Source organism: Ambystoma mexicanum, chromosome 1p, assembly GCF_040938575.1.
Source record: "Ambystoma mexicanum isolate Mex_15411 chromosome 1p, UKY_AmexF1_1, whole genome shotgun sequence".
NCBI lineage: Eukaryota > Metazoa > Chordata > Amphibia > Caudata > Ambystomatidae > Ambystoma > Ambystoma mexicanum.
Genome location: NC_090921.1, coordinates 390,703,832 through 390,723,555, shown reverse-complemented (window position 1 = coordinate 390,723,555; position 19,724 = coordinate 390,703,832). Strand labels below are relative to the sequence as shown.

Here is a 19,724-nt window from a genome sequence, read left to right as displayed (position 1 = left end):
ATGAACACTGGTTACTGATGCTGAATTTCTGGGATCACTTGTCAAACAGGAAAAGAATTCTGATGACGTTTCTAACATTTCTGTACCAAATCAATCGGATTGATAGCAAACAATAAAAATTCTGTCCTTCTATAATTAAGAGGAAAGAAAGGATTCTGCAAATAGCACTTTCCTTACTTTTGACCTGATTTACACTTACACTTTTAGACTCAATTGTGCACACAAAGTATTTGCAACACAAATGTGGGGGATTATGAAGCTAATTCTTCAGACATGTAACAGATGGAATGTTATTTGAGATTAATTTTTAAATGGATCTGTAAACCTCAATTGGTTGTAATGTGTTTTTAATCCAAATAGATTTATATTATGGGTCCTATGATTTTCTCATCTTTTATATGTTCATATTTGTGTAATTTGTAAGAATAAAACACATTCACATTACAAAAAAAACCCTTTATAAAATATTTGAAAACACTTTTCTGAATTAATTTCGACATCTATGCTCGGCCCATAGATACGGGGAGTATTAACATTGGCACATACTCCCAAAAAATAAAAATAGGGAGTAAAAAATAATCCTGACAAAAATAGGAAACAAACATGTAGGACCTTGTGCTCTTGCTTTCTCCCACACAGTTTCATGGATATGTTTGAACCAGTAGTGCACATAAGAAACTATTATTACTGCCCGACTGGAAGAAGTAAACATGCATCTTTTAATGTGTATGAATAACTAGGTGCAAAGGAATGTTTATTACAAAAACACTTCCATTTTCCAGTTTAACATTTTTTTAATCACTTATAAAATACTAGCATTGGGAATGGGACTTACATTTTTATTCCCTAAAAAATAAATTTCACTCCCAACTTTAAAAAATACTCCCCCTTAAAAATGTTATCTGGAGTATTGATCATTGCGCAGCCGACACTTATGAACCTGCCTAGCACTCAGAAACCCTTATGGGTGCAAGTTAACAGACTAGAAATATTGTTAAACTGAACTAAACAATCCAGAAACGGTATCCAAACGTATACACAAACTTGCAGCAATAACTTATTCAGTCAATGTTTTACTTTCGAGTGGATTCATTGCTGCTAGAGTAACGCATGCATGGATCATCCCACTTGTAAATAAGCCCACACTTTACACAAGAACCAACCAACCATCCATAGGAGACAGTGTCAAATCCCAATTCTCACATAAATTGTTGACGATGAAGCCACCCCGTCATTAAGCACATCACCTAGCAAGTAACTAGTACTAAGGCTTCAGATTGTTAGTAGAACTCCCGAATTTCTGATCTACAAATAGGACTATCTTATGCAGAGGAGGGTGGCAGATGACAATGCATTACTTATCGTAAAAGCATTTCTGATGGTTGTATCTGCTTAGATTCACATGCTGTGCATAGTCCGACATCCAGTGGTCACTGCACAGTATTGCATTTTGTTTTTCGTAGTCGAAAAGGGGACGTCAACAAGGCGTGTCTGTAACACTATCCCCATAGTGACGTGCAGTGTACCCACAATCCCTCAAGCATCGAAGTCCCTCTATTTTTTCTGCCCTGAGGGAGCCTATTAGACGTGAGTGAGTACAGAAAAGAGATAGAAAAAAAGCATGTTCCTTCCATCCGAGCGGGGATGAATGGTGGGCGCATGCGAATCTAAGCAGATACAACCATCAGAAATGCTTTTACGCTAAGTAATGCATTGTCTTCTGATGTTTGTTAATCTGCTTAGAATCACATGCTGTGCATACACTAGAGAGCAGTGCCCGGAGTTGGAGGTGGGTTGTTGTGAGAAGGAACAGTAGAGAAAAGATGTCTTAATGCCGCTTGTCCCACCTGGGAATCAGATCTAGAGTGGGCATCTAGACAGTAGTGTTTTGTAAAGGTGCGAACAGAACTCCAGGTTGCCGCTTTGCAAATGGGCTCAAGAAGGACATTTGCAATGAAAGCTATGGAAGCCCCGGTGCCTCGAGTGGAGTGTGCTCTTGGCTTGAAGGGTAGTTCTCTCTTAGCAAGAGTGAAACAGAGTGACGCATTGTACAATCCATCAAGAAATAGTGGATTTTGAAACTGCATCTCCTTCTCTTCCTGCTGCCATCGAGACAAAGAACTGATTAGTCTTTCTCAGTGGTCTAGTTCTTTCCATATAAAACCTCACTGCCCTGCGAACATCCAGTGTATGCAGGCTCTTCTCACCTAAGTTTGAAGGATTTTGAAAGAACGTTGGTAGTTCTATTGACTGGTTGACATGGAATTTAGAGATACATTTTGGTGCAAACCTATGATGTGTGCGTAGAACCACCTTATCCTTGTGAACTATAACAAAGGGGTCCAGTACAGGGAGCGCTTGTAGTTCACTTACTCTTCTAATGGAGGTGATGGCTATTAGAAAAGCAGTGAGGTCTTTAAGTGTTGCTTTGTGCATGGGTTCAAAGGGAGACCCCATGAGCCTGGTTAGTACCACATTTAGGTCCCATCCGGGAGCGGCGTTAGTTATGGGAGGGTGGATCCTCTTCACTCCTTCCATGAAGGCTTTAATAACTGGGACCTTCCACCATGACACTAAGTTGGGAAGTGGTGTATGCGGAAAATGCAGCTAAATGGACTTTAATAGAGTTAAACACCAAGCCTGAGTCCAGTAGGTGAGTCAGGTACAGAACAATTTGTGTGGAAGAGCAGTCAACTGGGTTGATGCTCCTTCCCCTACACCAGATGACAAATCTTTTCCATTTGCTAGAATAACAGTGACGAGTGTTAGGCTTTCTAGCCTCCCTGAGAATTTAAGGGTATACTGGGATGGACAACCTGCGCAGGTGGGCCGCTGCCACTACCTTTGTGAATACTCTTGGCGCTAATGCTATGCCGAAGGGTAGCACTCTGAACTGGTAGTGTTTGCCCTCTATCATGAACCTGAGGTATTTCCTGTGCGCTGGCAACATTAAAATATGAAAGTATGCATCTTTCATGTCCAGTGTTGTCATGTAATCTCTTTGTGAAAGCAGGGGGATTACCTCCTGTAGATTCACCATACGAAACTTTTGAGGTTTGATAAATTTGTTCGCTGGGTGCAGATCTAGTACAAGGCGCATGGTCAAGTCCTTTTTAGGGACAAGGAAGTACACTGAATAAAAACCTTCCGTTACCTGGGATAGAGGCACGACCTCTATAGCTCCTTTTTCTAGTAGTTGGTCCACTTCTTGAAGAAGGATGGTGAGGTGTTGTCCCTTGGGGGTCTGTACGTAGGGGAACTGTTGAATTCTATACAGTAGCCGTGGGCTATGGTTGATAGTACACAGCGGTCTGATGTTATACCCTCCCATGCTGGAAGAAAGGATGTTAACCGGCCCCCGACCGGCGAAGCATGGGAGGGGACCCGAATCGAGTCATTTGGTGTTGGTGGCTTGGGAACCTCTAAGGGTGGGACCCCGACCTCTTCCCTTGCCACGACATTGTCCTCTTTGGTTATATTGTCCACTAGTGCCTTGGTTAGAGGACCAGTTACCTGCAGAGTATTGCTGCTGTTGGCGTCGGCCTCGAAAAAAACATTTGTTGCCATAACCACGTTTGTTGGGAGGCCTTGAAATTTGATCTAGTGTCTTGATTGTGTCAAATTCCGTCTTTGCGGTGTCTAGTGCCTCATCCACCGCCTTACCAAAGAGGTTTGCATCTTCTATAGGTTTGTTAATAAGAGATGCTTGTGTTTCAGGCTTAAAGCCTGAATTACGTAGCCATACATGGCGTTTGAGTAGGATTCCCTGGACTAGGGAACGCCCAGCTGTCTCTGCATCATCCAGAGTATTTTTAATGATGCTTTGGTTGACTAAGGTCCCTTCAGTCACCGTGGCTAGAAGGCGAGTACGTAGCGGTTCCAGTACCTCCTCAATGTCCTTCCGTAGTTTGCTCCATTGTGCATCTGCGTAACTTGCCAGCAAAGAGTAGTTGTTGGCAATTCTTGCGGAAAAGGCAGCTGAGGCTGTAATCCTCTTTCCTAGGGCATACAATTTTTTACCCTCTATCTGGTGGTGCCTCGCTAGTTGACAGCGGGACCCCTGCTCTCTTCCTGGTATTTGTCACCACTAAGGCGTCTGGTACAGAGTGGCCCCTGATGTATAACGGGTACCATGACCCAGGACTACATTTTTCTATCCTCGGGTTGACCCCTCTGATCAACGCAGGAGTGGATAGTGAAGGAATAATTTGTCTCTTTACTGAGGCGAGGAGAGGAATGGTTTGGCTGACAGGGGTTTCTCCTTAATGAGGTTTTCTACAAAGTCGATGTCAGGAGAAGTTTCCCCGGTCTCGATTTCGAAATGCGCTGCTGCCTTGCGCAGGAGTGCATTAAAGGTAGGTTGATAGTCTATAGGAGATGTATTCCCTAATGTGTGAGTCTTTGGGTGGGGAAAGGTTTATGGCTTCAGGGTCTGAAAACGCTGATGGGGACTGCCAGGGCTGTGAAGCGCCTTCTTCTGGGTCTTTTCCAAAGCCCCCCCCCCCTCCCCATCACCCATATTCTGGTTGTCTTCAAAACCCTCGTCTAGGTTTTGTTCCCCTTCATTGCCTAAGAATTTGTCATCCTCCTGAAAGTGGGGGTCCTCTCCAGTGAGGTCATATATATCTACATCCTCTTGGGGGGGGGGGTCAAACAGCCTGGGGTACTTGGTCCTGGGATCCTCCTGAGGTCCCTCTCTTGATCTCTTGGGTGTTGGAAGGTTCCGAGTCTCCATAAACCTCTCCATTTTGTCCTTACAGAACTGGAGTTTCTCTAGAGTTTCTTGCGGTACCCCGGAGCGGTCAGGGGGAGAAAAGGGAGGGCCTTCTGTTAGAAAACGCTTCGACCTATCCCATAATGTCGAAGAGAGGTTCCCCTCGTCTTCTGGTAGGCTAGGAGTCCCTCTCGACGGAGCGGGCGGTTCCTGCCTTCCTTCTGACCTTTTCGGCGTTTCCCAGGCCTTATGAGAGGTAACCGACGTCTCTTTCGCCGGCCGTCTCTGGCTATCAGAGGAAATAATCCGCCCTCGGCAACTAAACTGTCTGTGGAGGGCACCTCCGGCGTCAACGTTACAGGCGTTGCTTGCTCTACCCTGACAGGCGCTCTCTGCCGGTGCGAGTTGTCTGGCGGTTTAGTGATAGCGCCCTTATCTGGAGGTAGCCCAGTCACTGGTCGCGGTTGCGTGGGGGGCTTCAGACTCTTCCGGCGGCCTCCTCAGACCGTTAGGACCTGTGTCTCCGTTGGCGTTAATGCTCTCTTCGTCTTCGAAGAGGAAGAGCCGTGGGTTGGGTGTTTATGGGAGTGTTTTCTGTGTGCGTCCTTGTTGCCGGGGTGTTCATCCCCCATAAGCAAGGCGTAAACCGAGCTTGTTGGGGGCGGGGACGAACGACGAGTGTGAACGCTCCTTAGAGAGGTCTACGACCTCTGAAACGGACGTCGAGTTGTCTCATTCCTCGTCACTTTCGGCGGCGGGTGATGAATCAGACCTAGACATGGCGTAGGCTGCCCACCTCTTGACCCTACGGTCTTTCAAAGTCTTCGGCTTAAGAAGCTGACAGGCCGCACAGCCGTCTTCTTTGTGGTCGAGGGGCAAGCAACGGTTACACCGTTTATGCTGGTCTTTCCAGGTAAATTTGCCTTTGCAACGCGGGCAAAACCTAAAGGGTGTCCTCTCCATAGCTGAGGAACAGATTGCATGTGACAACCCCGAAGGAAAGGGAAAGGCATTCTCAAAGAGAAACAATAAATGTCCCACGACCCCACTCTCCCTACTGTATTTGGCCGTCGGGGCCAGGCCACATGTTTGGCGAACGCCGAACAACCTCCTCCATCGAAGGCACTGCCATCGGAGATCTTGATCGGCAGTGAACAGCTTTGCAGCTACGACGAAGGAGGGATGTAAGTAATAATATAAGTTAAGGGCGACCAAAGGTCAAATAAAGTTTTTTGCAATGTCTCTCGAGGAGCTTCGCGTATAGGCGACCAATATCTGGGCGGAAAAAAACAATCTGAGGGACCTCGACGCGTGAGTGATTGTGGGTACACTGCACGTCACTATAGGGATAGTGTTAGACACGCCTTGTCGACGTCCCCTTTTCGACTACGAAAAACAAAAATGCAATACTCCACAGTGACCACTGGATGTCGGACTATGCACAGCATGTGATTCTAAGCATCAGAAATTGATTTATCAGCTTAGTTTTAGAACACAGAGCATAACAACCTACTTACTTGAGCCTATGAAATAAAATGAACCACAGAACCCAACCTGAAATTATCCACTTTCTTCCTAACTGGTATCGAAAATCAACATGGACAATGCTCCTCCTTTCATGAAATGCAATGTCCCTCTGCGCTCACGTCAATTCTCATGAACATGAAGTGACTAATTTATTTACCAGCCATCCAAAAGATAAAGTTCCACGCACATGCCAAGTCGATATCAGTCTTTAAAATATTTATTAAATGCACTAATTGATTGATATAATAGCAGACAGGAGATAATCCAGCATAGTTTTGCTGCAACCTAGCTGAGCCTCAACATTGATCAAATGAAAACACTGCTAACAAGCTTAAAGTAAAGTGACTAGTTTAAAGCAAGAATATGTGTTCACTTTTTTTATTCAATGTGTTCACTTGAAGCAATATGAAACCTTCTAAATAAAAATAATTGCTATAAAAACTATTGATGTACACAACTTGATTACAGTAACATTCAATAACTTAGTCCATAGCAATTTAAAAGTGGGCACACTTGCTTCACATTTTTAATTTACTCACCAACATGTTGGCTTCTCTGCATTATAGTCTTTCATGGTCCAACTTTTAACACTGTGCTCCCACAAACCGTGAATCATCTTGATTATTTCAGGATCTGGTTTCTTTTTCTCTAAAGAAACAAAAATAATTGTTACTTGCTGCTGAGAAAAAGGTCAGATTTTCAAATTCCTGGCCACTCTTGATCGTTTTATTATCTAGCCAATGTGCAGAATTGTAATGACGGGCCGACACGAGTATAAAGCAGGTAAGTGTAAATGTATTTACTTAAAGTAAAATAAAGTTAAGTGGGTGTTAAATGCGAGCCCTGTTGGCACCAGCCGCGCTGTCGTCCTCCAACCATTGCAGAGCCCGTTCCAGGCAGTTGCAACCCCTGCACTTGCAGGGCTCACGAGACCGCAGGATCTGTTCATAAGGAAGCCGACCCAACACATCCCCTTTTCTTCACAGAATCTCCAACATAATTTTGACAAAAGATACATGAACTTATTGAACAGTCTCTAAGGTAAGCAGGTCTGCAGCAGTTCCTTCCACTCCTGGAACTAGTCGAATCCGTTACTGTAGCACCCTGTGAGGAAGAGACGCAAGATCCATGATTCCTTCTTCCGCAAGAAGACTCTCCATCTGAAGTGCTTGGCAAAGAACGTAGACCAAAACTGTTGGAATTTCCCCTCTTCTCAATCATCACTTGTTCCAAGTTCCACACTGTGTTGTCCTCAGTCTTAAATTTTACTCTGATAGGGTCGGACCACTTCCATGCTCCAAACTGAAGGGACAGGGGGAGCTTGATCCTCAACATGCACCAGTATGCAGCAACCTCTTCTCCCTCACTCCACTCATACAACTCCTTGTTCCTCAACTGGCTTCTTTCAATGGTCTCTCACGCACGCCCCAAACTCTCCTCTGACAAAGCAGGTTGACCCATCCATGAGGGAAAGTTCTGGATTGGATTTCCTCCTCCTACTGTGCTTGAACGGCGAAACACCAGTGCTGCTGTGTGGGGTAAAACTACGAGCTCTCACAACATCCCATAAGGAACACGTTACTTACCTGTAACTGTTCTCCAGCATGGGTCTGGCATGGATTCACATGCTCATGAATATTCCCAGTCATCAGGCATTTCTGAACTGTATTTCCTAACAACCAATACTGAGCTCTAGGTCATACTGCCCTTAGTCAATGACTGCCCTCTACCTAAGCCCCTCTGGCAGCCATCTTCAGATTTGGTAGCACGTTAAGTGGCAGTAGGACCAAGAGATGAGCCGCAAAGTGGCAGGCAGGAGGGTTTGCATGTGAATCCATGCCAGACTCCATGCTGGCGAAGAACAAGTTACTTACCTGCAAGTAACTTGTTGCTTCACCAGCATGGAGTCTGGCATGGATTCACATGCTCATGAATATAAGAATACATAGCAGTACACACATGCACAACCACGGGAGGTGGCAAGGCTCAACATAAGCATCTCTACTTCCTCACCAGGCACACCTTAAAGCGAACAGGTTGCACAGCACTGCTTGGCCGACTCTGGACTCCTCCCTGGAATCCCTGTCGACGCAGTAAAATCTCGTGAAGGTGTGTGTCGACCGTCACGTAGCAGCCCAGCAGATGTCAAGCAGGGGCACACCCGACGGGAACGCTGTAGTAGCAGCGATCGCTCTGGTCGCATGGGCTCTCGGGCGGCAAGGCAACCGTCTTTTTTGCCAAACGGTGACAATGAATGATGCACCTGGAGAGCCACCTGGAATTGGAAGACTTGGACAGGGCCTTCCCATGGTTCACAAGGCCAAAGTTCACAAAAAGTTGCGACATCTTCCGTAAACTCCGTGCGGTCCACATAGAACTTCACCGCTCTATCCACATCAAGCGAGTGCAAAGTCCTTTCAGCCGGCGACAGACGTCAGAAACACAGGTAACACCAAGGGCTCGCTTAGATGAAAGTCTGACGGCTCCTTTGGCATGGACGGGTGCGCCCACAGCACCACGCTAGTGTCGTGAAAAGTCAAGTAAGGTGGCTTACACGACAGGACCTGAATCTCATCCACCCGTCGTGCATAGGTGATGGCCACGAGGAACACTGTCTTCCACGACAAGAACTTTAGTGGAACAGTCTGCATGGGTTCGAATTGTGGGCCCATGAGCCTAGTCAGTACCACATTGAGTTCCCACGCCTGGGCTGGAGCCTTCACCGGTGGGAACAAACAGAACAGTCCTTTGGTGAACTCCTTAACCAGACGGTGGGACCAGAACGTCGACCGTCCTGGAGATCTGGTGTAGCGGGAGATAGCCGCCAGATGAACCTCGATGGAGGCATGGGCCAGTCCCGCTTTGGCCAACAGCAAATGTGGTAGCACCTGCGGAGCATCTGTGCACGGTGCCAAATTGCGAACCTCTTCCATTTATGTCCGTAGCATTTAAGAGTAGACTATGCCCTGGCCTTGGCAAGCAACTCCTTGCAGTCCGCTGGGAGATCGTAACCCGCCGCTCCAGCACATTGATGTGCAGCGTCTTCTCCTCCGGCAGCCACTGGCCTCTGGCTTGAATACTTCCGGTGTGAGCTCCCCATCCTTCCAGGGAGGCATCCGTCGTGACCCTCTCCTGGAGCAGTGGTCTGGAAATCTTCGCCTCTGGACAGATGAGAGCACACTCCCCACCACCTTATCGTTTGACGGACACTCTCGTTGAGCGTGATCCTGTCCTCTAAGCTCCCTGACACTTGTATCCAACGTCATCGAGAAACTCCTGTAGTGGACGCATGCATAGAACGCATCCTGCGATGGCGTCAAGCAGAACTTTGCATAGTTCACCGAGAACCCCAGATCCGTCAGTAGGCGAACGGTCCTCGTCGTGTGGTCGAGTGAGACTTCCTTCGCCACCGGCACCAGGCACTTTGTGAAGACTCTGGGTGCCAACTTCAGCCCGAAGGGAATGGCCTTCAACTGGTAATGCACCCCTTGAACGACGAAGCGTAGAAAATAGCGTTTCCCCTTGTGGATGGGGATGTGGAAGTACGCATCCTCCAGGTCCAGCGACGACAGAAAATCTCCCTCTTCCAGTTGTCCGAGAACATGAAGATGTCTTACCATGCAGAACTTCTGGGACTTTATGAATTTATTTAGCCGTTGCAGATCTAGAATTTCATACGAATACGTACCTAGAGTACACTCCGGAACCCGTAGTAGGAACAACTCGATCGCTCTTTTCTTCAACATGGCCCAGGCCTCCAGCAGCAGCTGAGGTATGTGGTTTTCCTACCGGGCAACTGGTGGTATTCACGGACACTTCAGTTGGAATTCTAGAGTGTCCGTGGGCGAGAGCGTCCAGCACCCATCGGTCGGTGGAGGTGGACTTCCACGCACTGACAAAGTTCGGCAGCCGGCCTCCCACCGGGGTGCACAGGTGGTGGCCCGATGTCACCGCTGGTTCAGACCTGCTTGGTGGTCCAGGGGCAGCCTTGTGGTCCACGACGACGACGGCATCGTCCTCCAACGTTCTTGGAGGGGCCCCTATTTTCCTGGGCCGAGGAACGGGAAGGTTGACGGTAGACAGAGGATCCTCCGCCGAAACCGTTTGAGGAGCGGGTAGACTAGCCCCATGAGGGCCGAAAGGACGTTCGCCGTTGATGTAGCGTGCCCAGGACGTGTGCCGTCTCCATGTCTGCTTCGATGGCCTGAAGGGACTCATCTACAGCTTTCCGAAGAGGTTGTCCCCAGCGAAAGGCATGTCCAAAAGCCTGGTCTGGACCGCCACATGCTCATGAATATTCCCCGTCATCGGGCTGGGAATCTGCGGTAAAGAAAAAAATCAGTTTGTTTTGTTTCTGAACTGTCTTTCTACTAGTAACCAATCACTGGTCTCTGGGTCATACTGCCCCCGGCCAATGACTGCCCTCTACCTAAGCCCCTCCTCTAGCAGCCATCTTCAGATTTGGTAGCACGTAAATTGGCAGTAGGACCAAGAGAAGAGCCACAGAGGGGTAGGAGGGAGGGTTCGCATGTGAATCCATGCAGGACCAATGCTGGAGAACAAAAGTTACAGGTAAGTAACTTGTTCCTTCTCCAACATGGGGCCTGGCATGGATTCACATGCTCATAAATATAAGAATACATAGCAGTACACACATGCACAACCACGGGAGGTGGCAAGGCTCAACATTAAGCATTTTACCAACTCAACATTAAGCAACTCTTACCTCCTCACTAGGCCCACCTTCAGGCAAATAGGTTGCGCAGCACTGCCTGGCCGACCCTGGACTTCTCCCTGGAATCCCGGTCGACGCAGTACAATCTCGTGAAGGTGTGCGTCAAACTCCACGTAGCAGCCCTGCAGATGTCCAGCAGGTGCACACCAGACAAGAACGCCGTGGTAGCAGCGATCGCTCTGGTCTAATGGGCTCTCGGATGGCCGGGCAACTGTCGGTTTACAGGAGAGGGCCTGGATCTCTCCCACTCGTCGTGCGGAGGAAATGGCCACAAGAAACGCTGTCTTCCACGACAGGAACTTCAACGGGGCCGAATGCAGAGGCTCGAATGGCAGCCCCATGAGCCTGGTCAGCACCACCCGGGGCCGGGGCCGGTGCCTTCACCGGCTGGAACGATCGGAACAGTCCTTTCATGAACTCCTTCACCAGGCAGGGGGACCATAGCGACAAGCACCCCGGAGTTCTGGTGTAGCAGGAGATAGCTGCGAGATGGATCTTGATGGAGGAATGCGCCAGCCCGGCCTTGGCCAGTGATAGCAAGTACAGCAGCACCTGAGGGGCCGTAATCCGCAGAGGGTTAATCTTCTGTGCACGGCACCAGACAGAGACCCTCTTCCATTTGTGTCCATAGCACTTGAGTCGAGGACGCCCTGGCCTTTGCAAGCACCTCCTTGCAGTCTGCCGGGATATCATACCCTCCGAACTCTAGTGCTGCAGGAGCCAGGCCTGCAAGTTCAGCGACCCCGGGTCCTGGTGGAGGATGGCGCCTCCTTCTCTGGCGAGAAGATCCGCGTCCGTCAGCAGTTTGACTGGGGGGGGGGAGGGGCGGGCGATGACATGTCCAGAAGGTCCGGGAACCAGATGTGCCACGGCCACGCCGGTGCTACGAGGATCATCCTGCACCTGGACCGTCTGAGTTATGATATGGCATTTATAACGCGCCTATACACAAGTGTTTCAAGGCGCGACGAGGCATGGGGGGGCGGTTGACAAAGTGAGGACAGACAGCGATCCTACTAGGCCAGGTGTCATTCAGATTGCACAAGTGCATGGGAAGGGGGGAAAGGAAAGTGCACGGGGGAAGGGAGAGATGAAAGTGCAGTACATGGGAAGTGCAGTACATGGGAAGTGGAATAAATAAGAAATAAAACAAATAAAACAACCAGCTAGTGGTAAGTGCAAGGATGTGCAGACATAAGTGCTGGTAGGGGGACTGTAGGGATACAGAAAACGGTCCCCAGGTGCAGGGGTTGCCAGGGAGGCAGTGCAGGTGTGCAATTGACGGAGCCTGGGCCAGAGATCAGAAAGGGTGGCCAGGTAACCAGTGCAATTTCAGTCAGGAATTCAGCAGGGGAGGGGAAGAGAGAAAGCAAAAGCAAAGAGGAAGGTTTTGAGGTGCTTCCGGAACCGGAGATGGTTCTCCTCGAGTTTCAGGGAGGCAGGAAGGCTGTTCCAGAGAGAGGCCCCTGCCGAAGAGAGTGATCTGCCACAACTCATTGCTTGGAGAAGCGACTGACCGTGAGGGAGTTGGAGGCAGATGAGCGAAGAGCTTGTGAAGGAAGATATTTATGAAGAGAGAGTTGAAGGTATTGCGGTCCCAGACCCCAGAAGGCCTGGTGTACAACGCAGAGGGTTTTGAATTTAATCCTTGCAGCCACTGGGAGCCAGTGCAGAGATTTCAGTCCTGGAGAGATCAGATCCCTGGGCTTGAGGCCAAGGACAAGTCTCGCAGTCCTGTTCTGGATAAGTTGCAGAGGGCGGAGAGTGGATGCAGGCAGCTTTAGATCGAGGCTGTTACAATAGTCCAGCTTAGAGAGGACCAGGGCTCTGGAGACAGTGAGCTTCTGGGGGAAGGAGACCCTCCCAGGTCCAAATGGGCTCCTTCCTCTCTGACATCTTTTTCTCCACCTGTGGTGTCCCCCAGGGATCCAACCTCTCTCCCTGGCTTTTCAACCAGTATCTGGCACTCCTTGCCCACCGCATCGCCGCTCTCTGCCCCCACTTCCAGTGCTATGCGGACGATACCCAGCTCATTTTCAGGCTACCCTCGGCCTCCTCCTCTCCTTCCCTCATCTCCGACTGTCTGTCTGCTATCCAGGAATGGTGTGCCGCCAATGACCTCTGCCTTAACGCCAGTAAGACTGAGATTCTACTCATCGGCACACCCACTCCCTCCTTCCCTGCAGCTCTCTGGCCGGCCTCCCTTGGCCCCCTTCCTGCCCCTACCTGCAAGGCTAAAAACCTCGGGGTCATCTTCGACTCCACACTCTCCTTCTCTCCTCATATATCTGACGTCTCTAAGAAGTCACACTACCAGTTGCACCTCCTCAGAGGTATTCTTCCCTTCCTCTCCTTCCCCCAGAAGCTCACTGTCTCCCGAGCCCTGGTTCTCTCAAGGCTGGACTACTGTAACAGCCTCTATCTTAATCTGCCTGCCTCCACTCTCCGCCCTCTGCAACTTATCCAGAACAGAACTGCGAGACTTGTCCTTGGCCTCAAGCCCAGGGACCGTATCTCTCCAGGACTGAAATCTCTTCACTGGCTCCCAGTGGCTGCGAGGATTAAGTTCAAAACCCTCTGCATTGTCCACAAGGCCTTCTGGGGCTTGGGGCCTAAATACCTTCAACTCTCTCTTCCTAAATATCTTCCTTCACGAGCCCTTCGCTCATCCGTCTCCAACTCCCTCATGGTCAGCCGCTTCTCTAAGCAACAAGCTGGGGGTAGATCTCTCTCCGCAGCAGGGTCCTCCCTCTGGAACAGCCTTCCTGCCTCCCTGAAACTCGAGGAGAACCATCTCCGGTTCCGGAAGCACCTCAAAACCTTCCTCTTCGCTTCTGCCTTCTCTCTCCCTCTCCCCTGCTAAACCTGCTTAACTCCCCACTGAATTCTGCACTAAACCTGCATCTGGGCCACTCTCAGTGACCTCGGTCCAGGGCCCAGCCACTCTCCACTTGCACTGCCTCCCTGGCTCCCCCTGCACTGTGGGACTGTCACTGTATCCCTACAGCCCCCTTCCCAGCACTTGCTCTGCACTTACCTCGCACTTGCCACCAGCTGGCCCTTTTATTTATTATTTATTATTTTATTACGCTACTTACCTTGTACTGCACTTCCCCCCCACCTCCTCCCCCTGCACTTTCTCCTTTTCCCCTTACCTCTGCACTTGCGCGATCTGAATGACACCTGGCCTAGTAGGATCGTTTGTCTGTCTTCCCCTTGTTTCCCTCCCTCCCTGCCTCGTCGCGCCTTGAAACACTTGTGTATAGGCGCGTTACAAATACCATATCATCACAAATACCATATCATCAAAGGAAGAATACCTCTGAGGAGGTGCAGCTGGTAGTGTGACTTCTTGGAGACGTCAGATGTGAGGTGAGAAGGAGAGTGCAGTCTAAGATGACCCCGAGATTTTTTGCCTTGCAGGTGGGAGTGGGAGGAGGGCCAAGAGAGGCCGGCCAGAGAGCTGCAGGGAAGGAGGGAGTGGGTGTGCCGATGAGTAGCATCTTAGTCTTACTGGCATTAAGGCAGAGGTCGTTGGCGGCACACCATTCCTGGATGGCAGACAGAGTCAGAGATGTGGGAAGGAGAGGAGGAGGCCGAGGGTAACCTGAAAATGAGCTGGGTATTATATGCATAGCACTGAAAGTTGGGACAGAGCGCAGCGATGCGGTGGGCAAGGAGTGCCAGGTATTGGTTGAACAGCCAGGGAGAGAGGTTGGATCCCTGGGGTACACCACAGGTAGAGAAAAAGATGTCCGAGAGAAAGGACCCAAGTTGGACATGGGAGGGTCGGAGAGGAAAGAAGTCAGCCACGCCAGAGCCGGACCAGTGATGCCCAGGTTATCACAGAGACGGTGGAGCAGGATGGCATGGTTGACAGTGTCAAAGGCAGAAGAGAGATCAAGCAAGATAAGAACGGGCGGGGTGTTAGAGTCAAGGTTGGTCAGCAGGTCTTCACGGATGCCCAGGAGAGCAGTTTGTGCTTCTGGCCGCTCTGAAGCCAGATTGATGGTCATGAAGACAGCCAAAGATTCAGTGTGGAGCTTGAGCTGGGAGTTGGCCAGTTTCTCCAGGAGCTTGCCCAGTTGACTGATGAGTTGCAGCAGCAACGGTGGGAATGCATACAGGAACAGGCCTTCCCAGGGGAATGAGAAGGCATCGCCCATGCACCCCGGCTGGGTAAACCTGCTGGCGAACCTCCGGCATTTGGCGTACGTCACGAATAGGTCGATTTGGGGGATTGCCCCATCGTCGGAATAGGAGATCCACTTGATCCTGCCGCAGCTCCCACTCGTGGCACGAGCGCAGCTCCCTGCTGAGTGAGTCCGCAATGGTGTTCTTTATTATTGCCAGATGGAAGGGACCATCCCTTCCTCTGTGCCGTTGTATCTTGACCAGGATGGCCTTCGACCTTTCCTCCGACGGAGAAGCCAATCGAGCCAGTGTCAAGCCTGGCTCCCAGGAACAGGGCGACTTGTGACGGTACCAAGTGGGATTTTGCGAAGTTGATTGAGAATCCCAGATCCGTGAGCAGTTGGACGGTCTTCGCTGTGTGATCGATGGCAAGTTTTCTTTACTTTGCTCGGATGAGCCAATCGTCCAGGTAGGGGGTAGACGTGGATCCCCTGCAGGCGCAGCCACGCTGCCACTAGTGCGAGGCACTTGGTGAACACCCTGGGCGCCGACTTCAATCCGAAAGGAAGGGCCTTGAGCGGCTAGGGTCGCCCTTGGACCACAAATCACAGGAATTTGCGATGTCCTTTTGGAATGGGGATGTGAAAGTAGGCATCCTCCAAGTTCAGCGACACTAGGAAGTCGCCTTCCTCCAGCTGTCCCAGCACGTGCTGGAGGGTGACCATCCAGAACTTCTGGGACTTGATGTACTTGTTTAGACGACAAAGGTCCAGGATGGGTCGCCAACCGCCGGTCTTCTTCCGGTCGAGGACGTATCGAGAGTACACTCGGAGCCCAGGAGCCTCTTTGGGACGAGCTTGATGGCTCCCTTTCTTAGCATCGCCCGTACCTCCAGCAGCAGTTGAGGGACGTGGTTTTCCTTCCTGGCCACGGGTGGAATATGAGGACACTTCTTTAGAAATTCCAGAGCTGTGCCCGCGGGACAGGGCATCCAGCACCCAACGGTCGGTGGAGATGGACTCCCACGTACTGACGAATTTCGCCAGCCAGCCTCCTACCGGGGTGCTCAGGTGGGGGCCCGACACTATGGTCGGTTCAATCCTGCTTCGTCGAGGCCTTGCCGCCTTGGCCTCCTTGGCGACGACGGGATACTCCTGTCTTGCCGCGTCCTCTGTAGGCCTCCGGCGACGAGGAGCAGGCCGCTTGGCAGTACGAGGAACCGCCGCCGAATGTTTGGAGGCACCTTGCTTGCCTCCGGAGTTCTGAAAGGACGGCCGCCGAAGAACACCACCCAAGGCCCGAGCCGTCTTGGTGTCCGCCTTGATGGCCTGCAGTGACTCGTCCACTGTCTTGCCGAACAGGTTGTTCCCGTTGAAGAGCATGTCCAGAACCCTGGTCTGCACGTCCTGGCGGAAGTCTGTGGCCTTGAGTCAACTGTGCCGGCGAAGGCAAACGCTGTTGCCCATCTGACGAAAGCCGGTGTCGGATATGTCCGTGGCCACCGTAATGGCGTGGTCAGACACCACTTCTCCTTCCTGTAGGTTTTCCAGGGCCTCAGCCCTCTTGCCATCCGGGAGGAAGTCCAGCAAGGGAGCGATCTTGAACCACAGCTCCCTGTCGTAGCGTGCCACGATAGCGAGGGCGTTGGCTACTTTAATCGTCATCGCCGCCGACGAGATGTCCCGTCGTCCCATGGCGTCCAGCTTCTTCCGCTCGCCATCCGGCAGGGATGTTGCAGTTGAGGTCGTCGCCTCTGCCGCTTTCTTCTTGGCCGCCGCGGAGACCACTGAATCCGGGGACGGCTGTGCTCTGAGGCACATAAGGGCGGAGTCCGGGACCAGGTACTTCTTCTTGTACCGGTCTCTTAGCAGGAGACGTGGACGGGTTCTTCAGGAGTGCCAGCCCCTCGTCCCAGATGTCGTCCAGTAACGGGACTGAGGGGACAGTCTTCCTCTTGGCCTCCCGCCGCTGGTAGAGGAAACCTTCTGTTCTTTGGGGCAGAGCTGGAAGAGCTCAGATGCCCTGGTGATCACTGCATGGAAGGAGCCAATTTTGTCAGGGGTTTGGGGGAGAAAGACACCCGAGGAGGTGTTGAAGGGAGGGCCATTCAGTCGTCACCACCGTCGCTGTCTCCGTTCCAGTCTCATCCCTCGGAGGAGGGGATGGAGGTGAAGGCTGGCCTCGTCTCCGCTTGTTAGGCGGTCTCCCTAACGGACCAGGTTCCGCTGGGTCTCCGGTGGGGGGGTAAGAGCATCCTTGTTTATCAATTTGATAATGCGCACCAAGCTCTTGGGCAGCTGGGCGCAACAGTACAAGAAGTTTCTAAGCTTAGTTACAGTGCCTGACATAGGCCAGTACATACATATGAATACAGTGTGCAATACAATTCATAGTACAATGCAGACATTTGCCGGACGAGGAACAGGAAGGTGTGACTATATCAGATACCCGTCAAAGATCGGGCCTAACATTACATATAGTTAAGGAGCGCAAACAAATAGCGAAAGCCTACGGCTATGGACAGGCAAGTCTGGTGTATACGTTTCAGTAGAGATGAAGTCAATAGTTGTACGGGTAGTTTCAGGAGGATAGTGTGGCAGTGGGGGGGGGGGGGAGGGAAAGAGGTGGTTATGCGTTAGTACGAAGCCATTTAAGAGCATTACTTCTAAATCTGGTGTAAGGTAGGGGACGCCGGAGGTCAACTGGGAGTGTGTTCCATGATTGCGCAGCTTTGACAGGGAAGCTAGTTCTGCCAGCCGTGGCCAATTTAAATCTAGGGATGTCAAGCATAAATGTATTGGCGGATCTCATGGGTCGGGCTGTGGATCTCCTGGAGATTTTTTCCGATAGATAGGGAGGTGCTACATTGTTCAGGCATTTGGAAGTGATAGAGATGGTTTTGAGGAGGATTCTAACCTTTATTTTTATCCAGTGGGCCTCGCTCCGGAATTTAGAGATATGCTCTCTATACGGGATGTTTAGTGCTGCTCTTAAAGCATTATTTTGCAATCTTTGAAGTTTGTCAGTGACATACTTGTTGGCTCCCGAGTACAGGGCGTTGCAATAGTCTAATCTAGACATAAGAGCATTGGCCAGGGTAACGCAGCTGGCGGTGGAGAGGAATGGTCTGGCAGCTCAGATTAATTTGCAGGTGTAAGATGTTGTGGAAGAGAGGGAATGGACTTGCTTCTTAAGGGTGAGAGAAGAGTCCAGATAGAATCCTAAGGCATAACCTTAATGATGTTATTGTCAATGTTAAAGGATGCATAGTTTGGAGGTTTTTTTTTTTTTGGAGGGCCCAAGATTCTTTCAAGTTATTAGGTACTGTGTTTGATATGAAGGAAGAGTTTGAGCTTCGAGATAAAAGGGGCTAAGTCCCTAGCTGCATCTTTTATTATTTGCGCTGGCCAGCTGTCGCCCTTGCAGTTGGAGGGTTTCAGGGAGAGAATGACCTTTTCAGTATCAATGATTGAAATGGTTTTGAAGCGGAAAGGTGGAATAGTATTAGGCTCAGTGGGCAGTGAGGTTTGTTGATCAGAAAGGGGTAGAGTCTCCTTTTGTTTCGTTATTTTAAGTTGGAGGTTAGAGAGTTTATTTCATAGGGCGTTTTGTAGGTTAGTACACCAGGTCTTGTCCTTGGGGACAGTGTCTACTGGTTGTAGGGGGGATTCCATTTCCCGGAGGATGGAAAAGAGTTCCTTAGTGTTTGATTTGGCATTTGTGATTCTGTCGTCAAATAGATTTTTTTTTTGTGTTGATCATTTCTTTCTTATAGAGTTTGGATAGTTGGGTTAATTTAGCTTTATTGTTGTCGGTAGGCGAGTTACGCCAGATAGCTTGAAGCTTTATTTTCTGCTTTCTTAGATCCTTAAATGGGGTGTAAACCAGGCATTCAAGTGCACTACCTGTTTGCCTTTGCGCAGTTTGGTTGGTGCAATAGTATCTAGTGCAGAGGTCATAGCTTTGTTAAAAGGTATCCATTAGAGTGTCTGGGTCGGTGTTATTCTCCAGGTCATTGATAGTGGGGAGGAGGAGAGGGATGAGTTTTTCGGCAGTGATATCTTTTTTACTTCTGGTAGGGAGGTGAGGTATCATACTGATGGATTTAGGGCTGAGGAGCTCAAGTGTGGTGGTGAAGTTTATCAGATAGTGGTCTGTCCAGGGTTGTGGGACGATGTCGGTAATGGCAATGTTGCAATTGAGATCGGATATCCAGTCAAGGGTTCTGCCTGTAATGTGGGTAGGGGAAAGGACTTTTTGGGTAAGACCGTGGTCGTTAAGTAAGGCTGTTATTGATAGGGCATGTTTGTTGTCTGGGTCATTGAGGCCAATATTGAAATCGCCCATCAGCAAAGTTTGGGAGTGGTTTTGAGTATTATTCGCTATGAGGCTAGTAAGGTCCTCTTCGAAAGTTCCTAGTGGTCCTGGGGGCCTGTAAATCAAATGGATGGTCAGCATGCGGTTGTTGGATAACAGCAGTTCAGTTGCGAGTATTTCACAGGAAGCACAGGGAGGCGAGGTAGCGAGCCTAATAGGCAGGGTAGTTTTAGAGAGGATGGCTAGGCCACCGCCTTTGGCCTTGGATCCATCTACTCTGAGGATCTGGTAGCTGTC

The 19,724-nt window shown here is 50.1% G+C and overlaps 1 protein-coding gene across 7 annotated transcripts in view; it reads right to left on the bottom strand.

Annotated features, from left to right (window-relative positions):
• The window catches only part of LOC138570837 (serine/arginine repetitive matrix protein 2-like), a 638,877-nt gene that overhangs the window by 561,452 nt on the left and 57,701 nt on the right, over positions 1 to 19,724 (bottom strand). For all 7 annotated transcript variants that reach the window (XR_011303882.1, XR_011303883.1, XM_069649149.1 and 4 more), the window contains exon 6: positions 6,781 to 6,889. Coding sequence is in view for 5 of the 7 variants with exons in the window: in XM_069649149.1 (XP_069505250.1) it covers positions 6,781 to 6,889 (109 nt within the window). In the remaining 2 variants the exon portion in view is untranslated. The remainder of the gene's footprint in view (positions 1 to 6,780; positions 6,890 to 19,724) is intronic.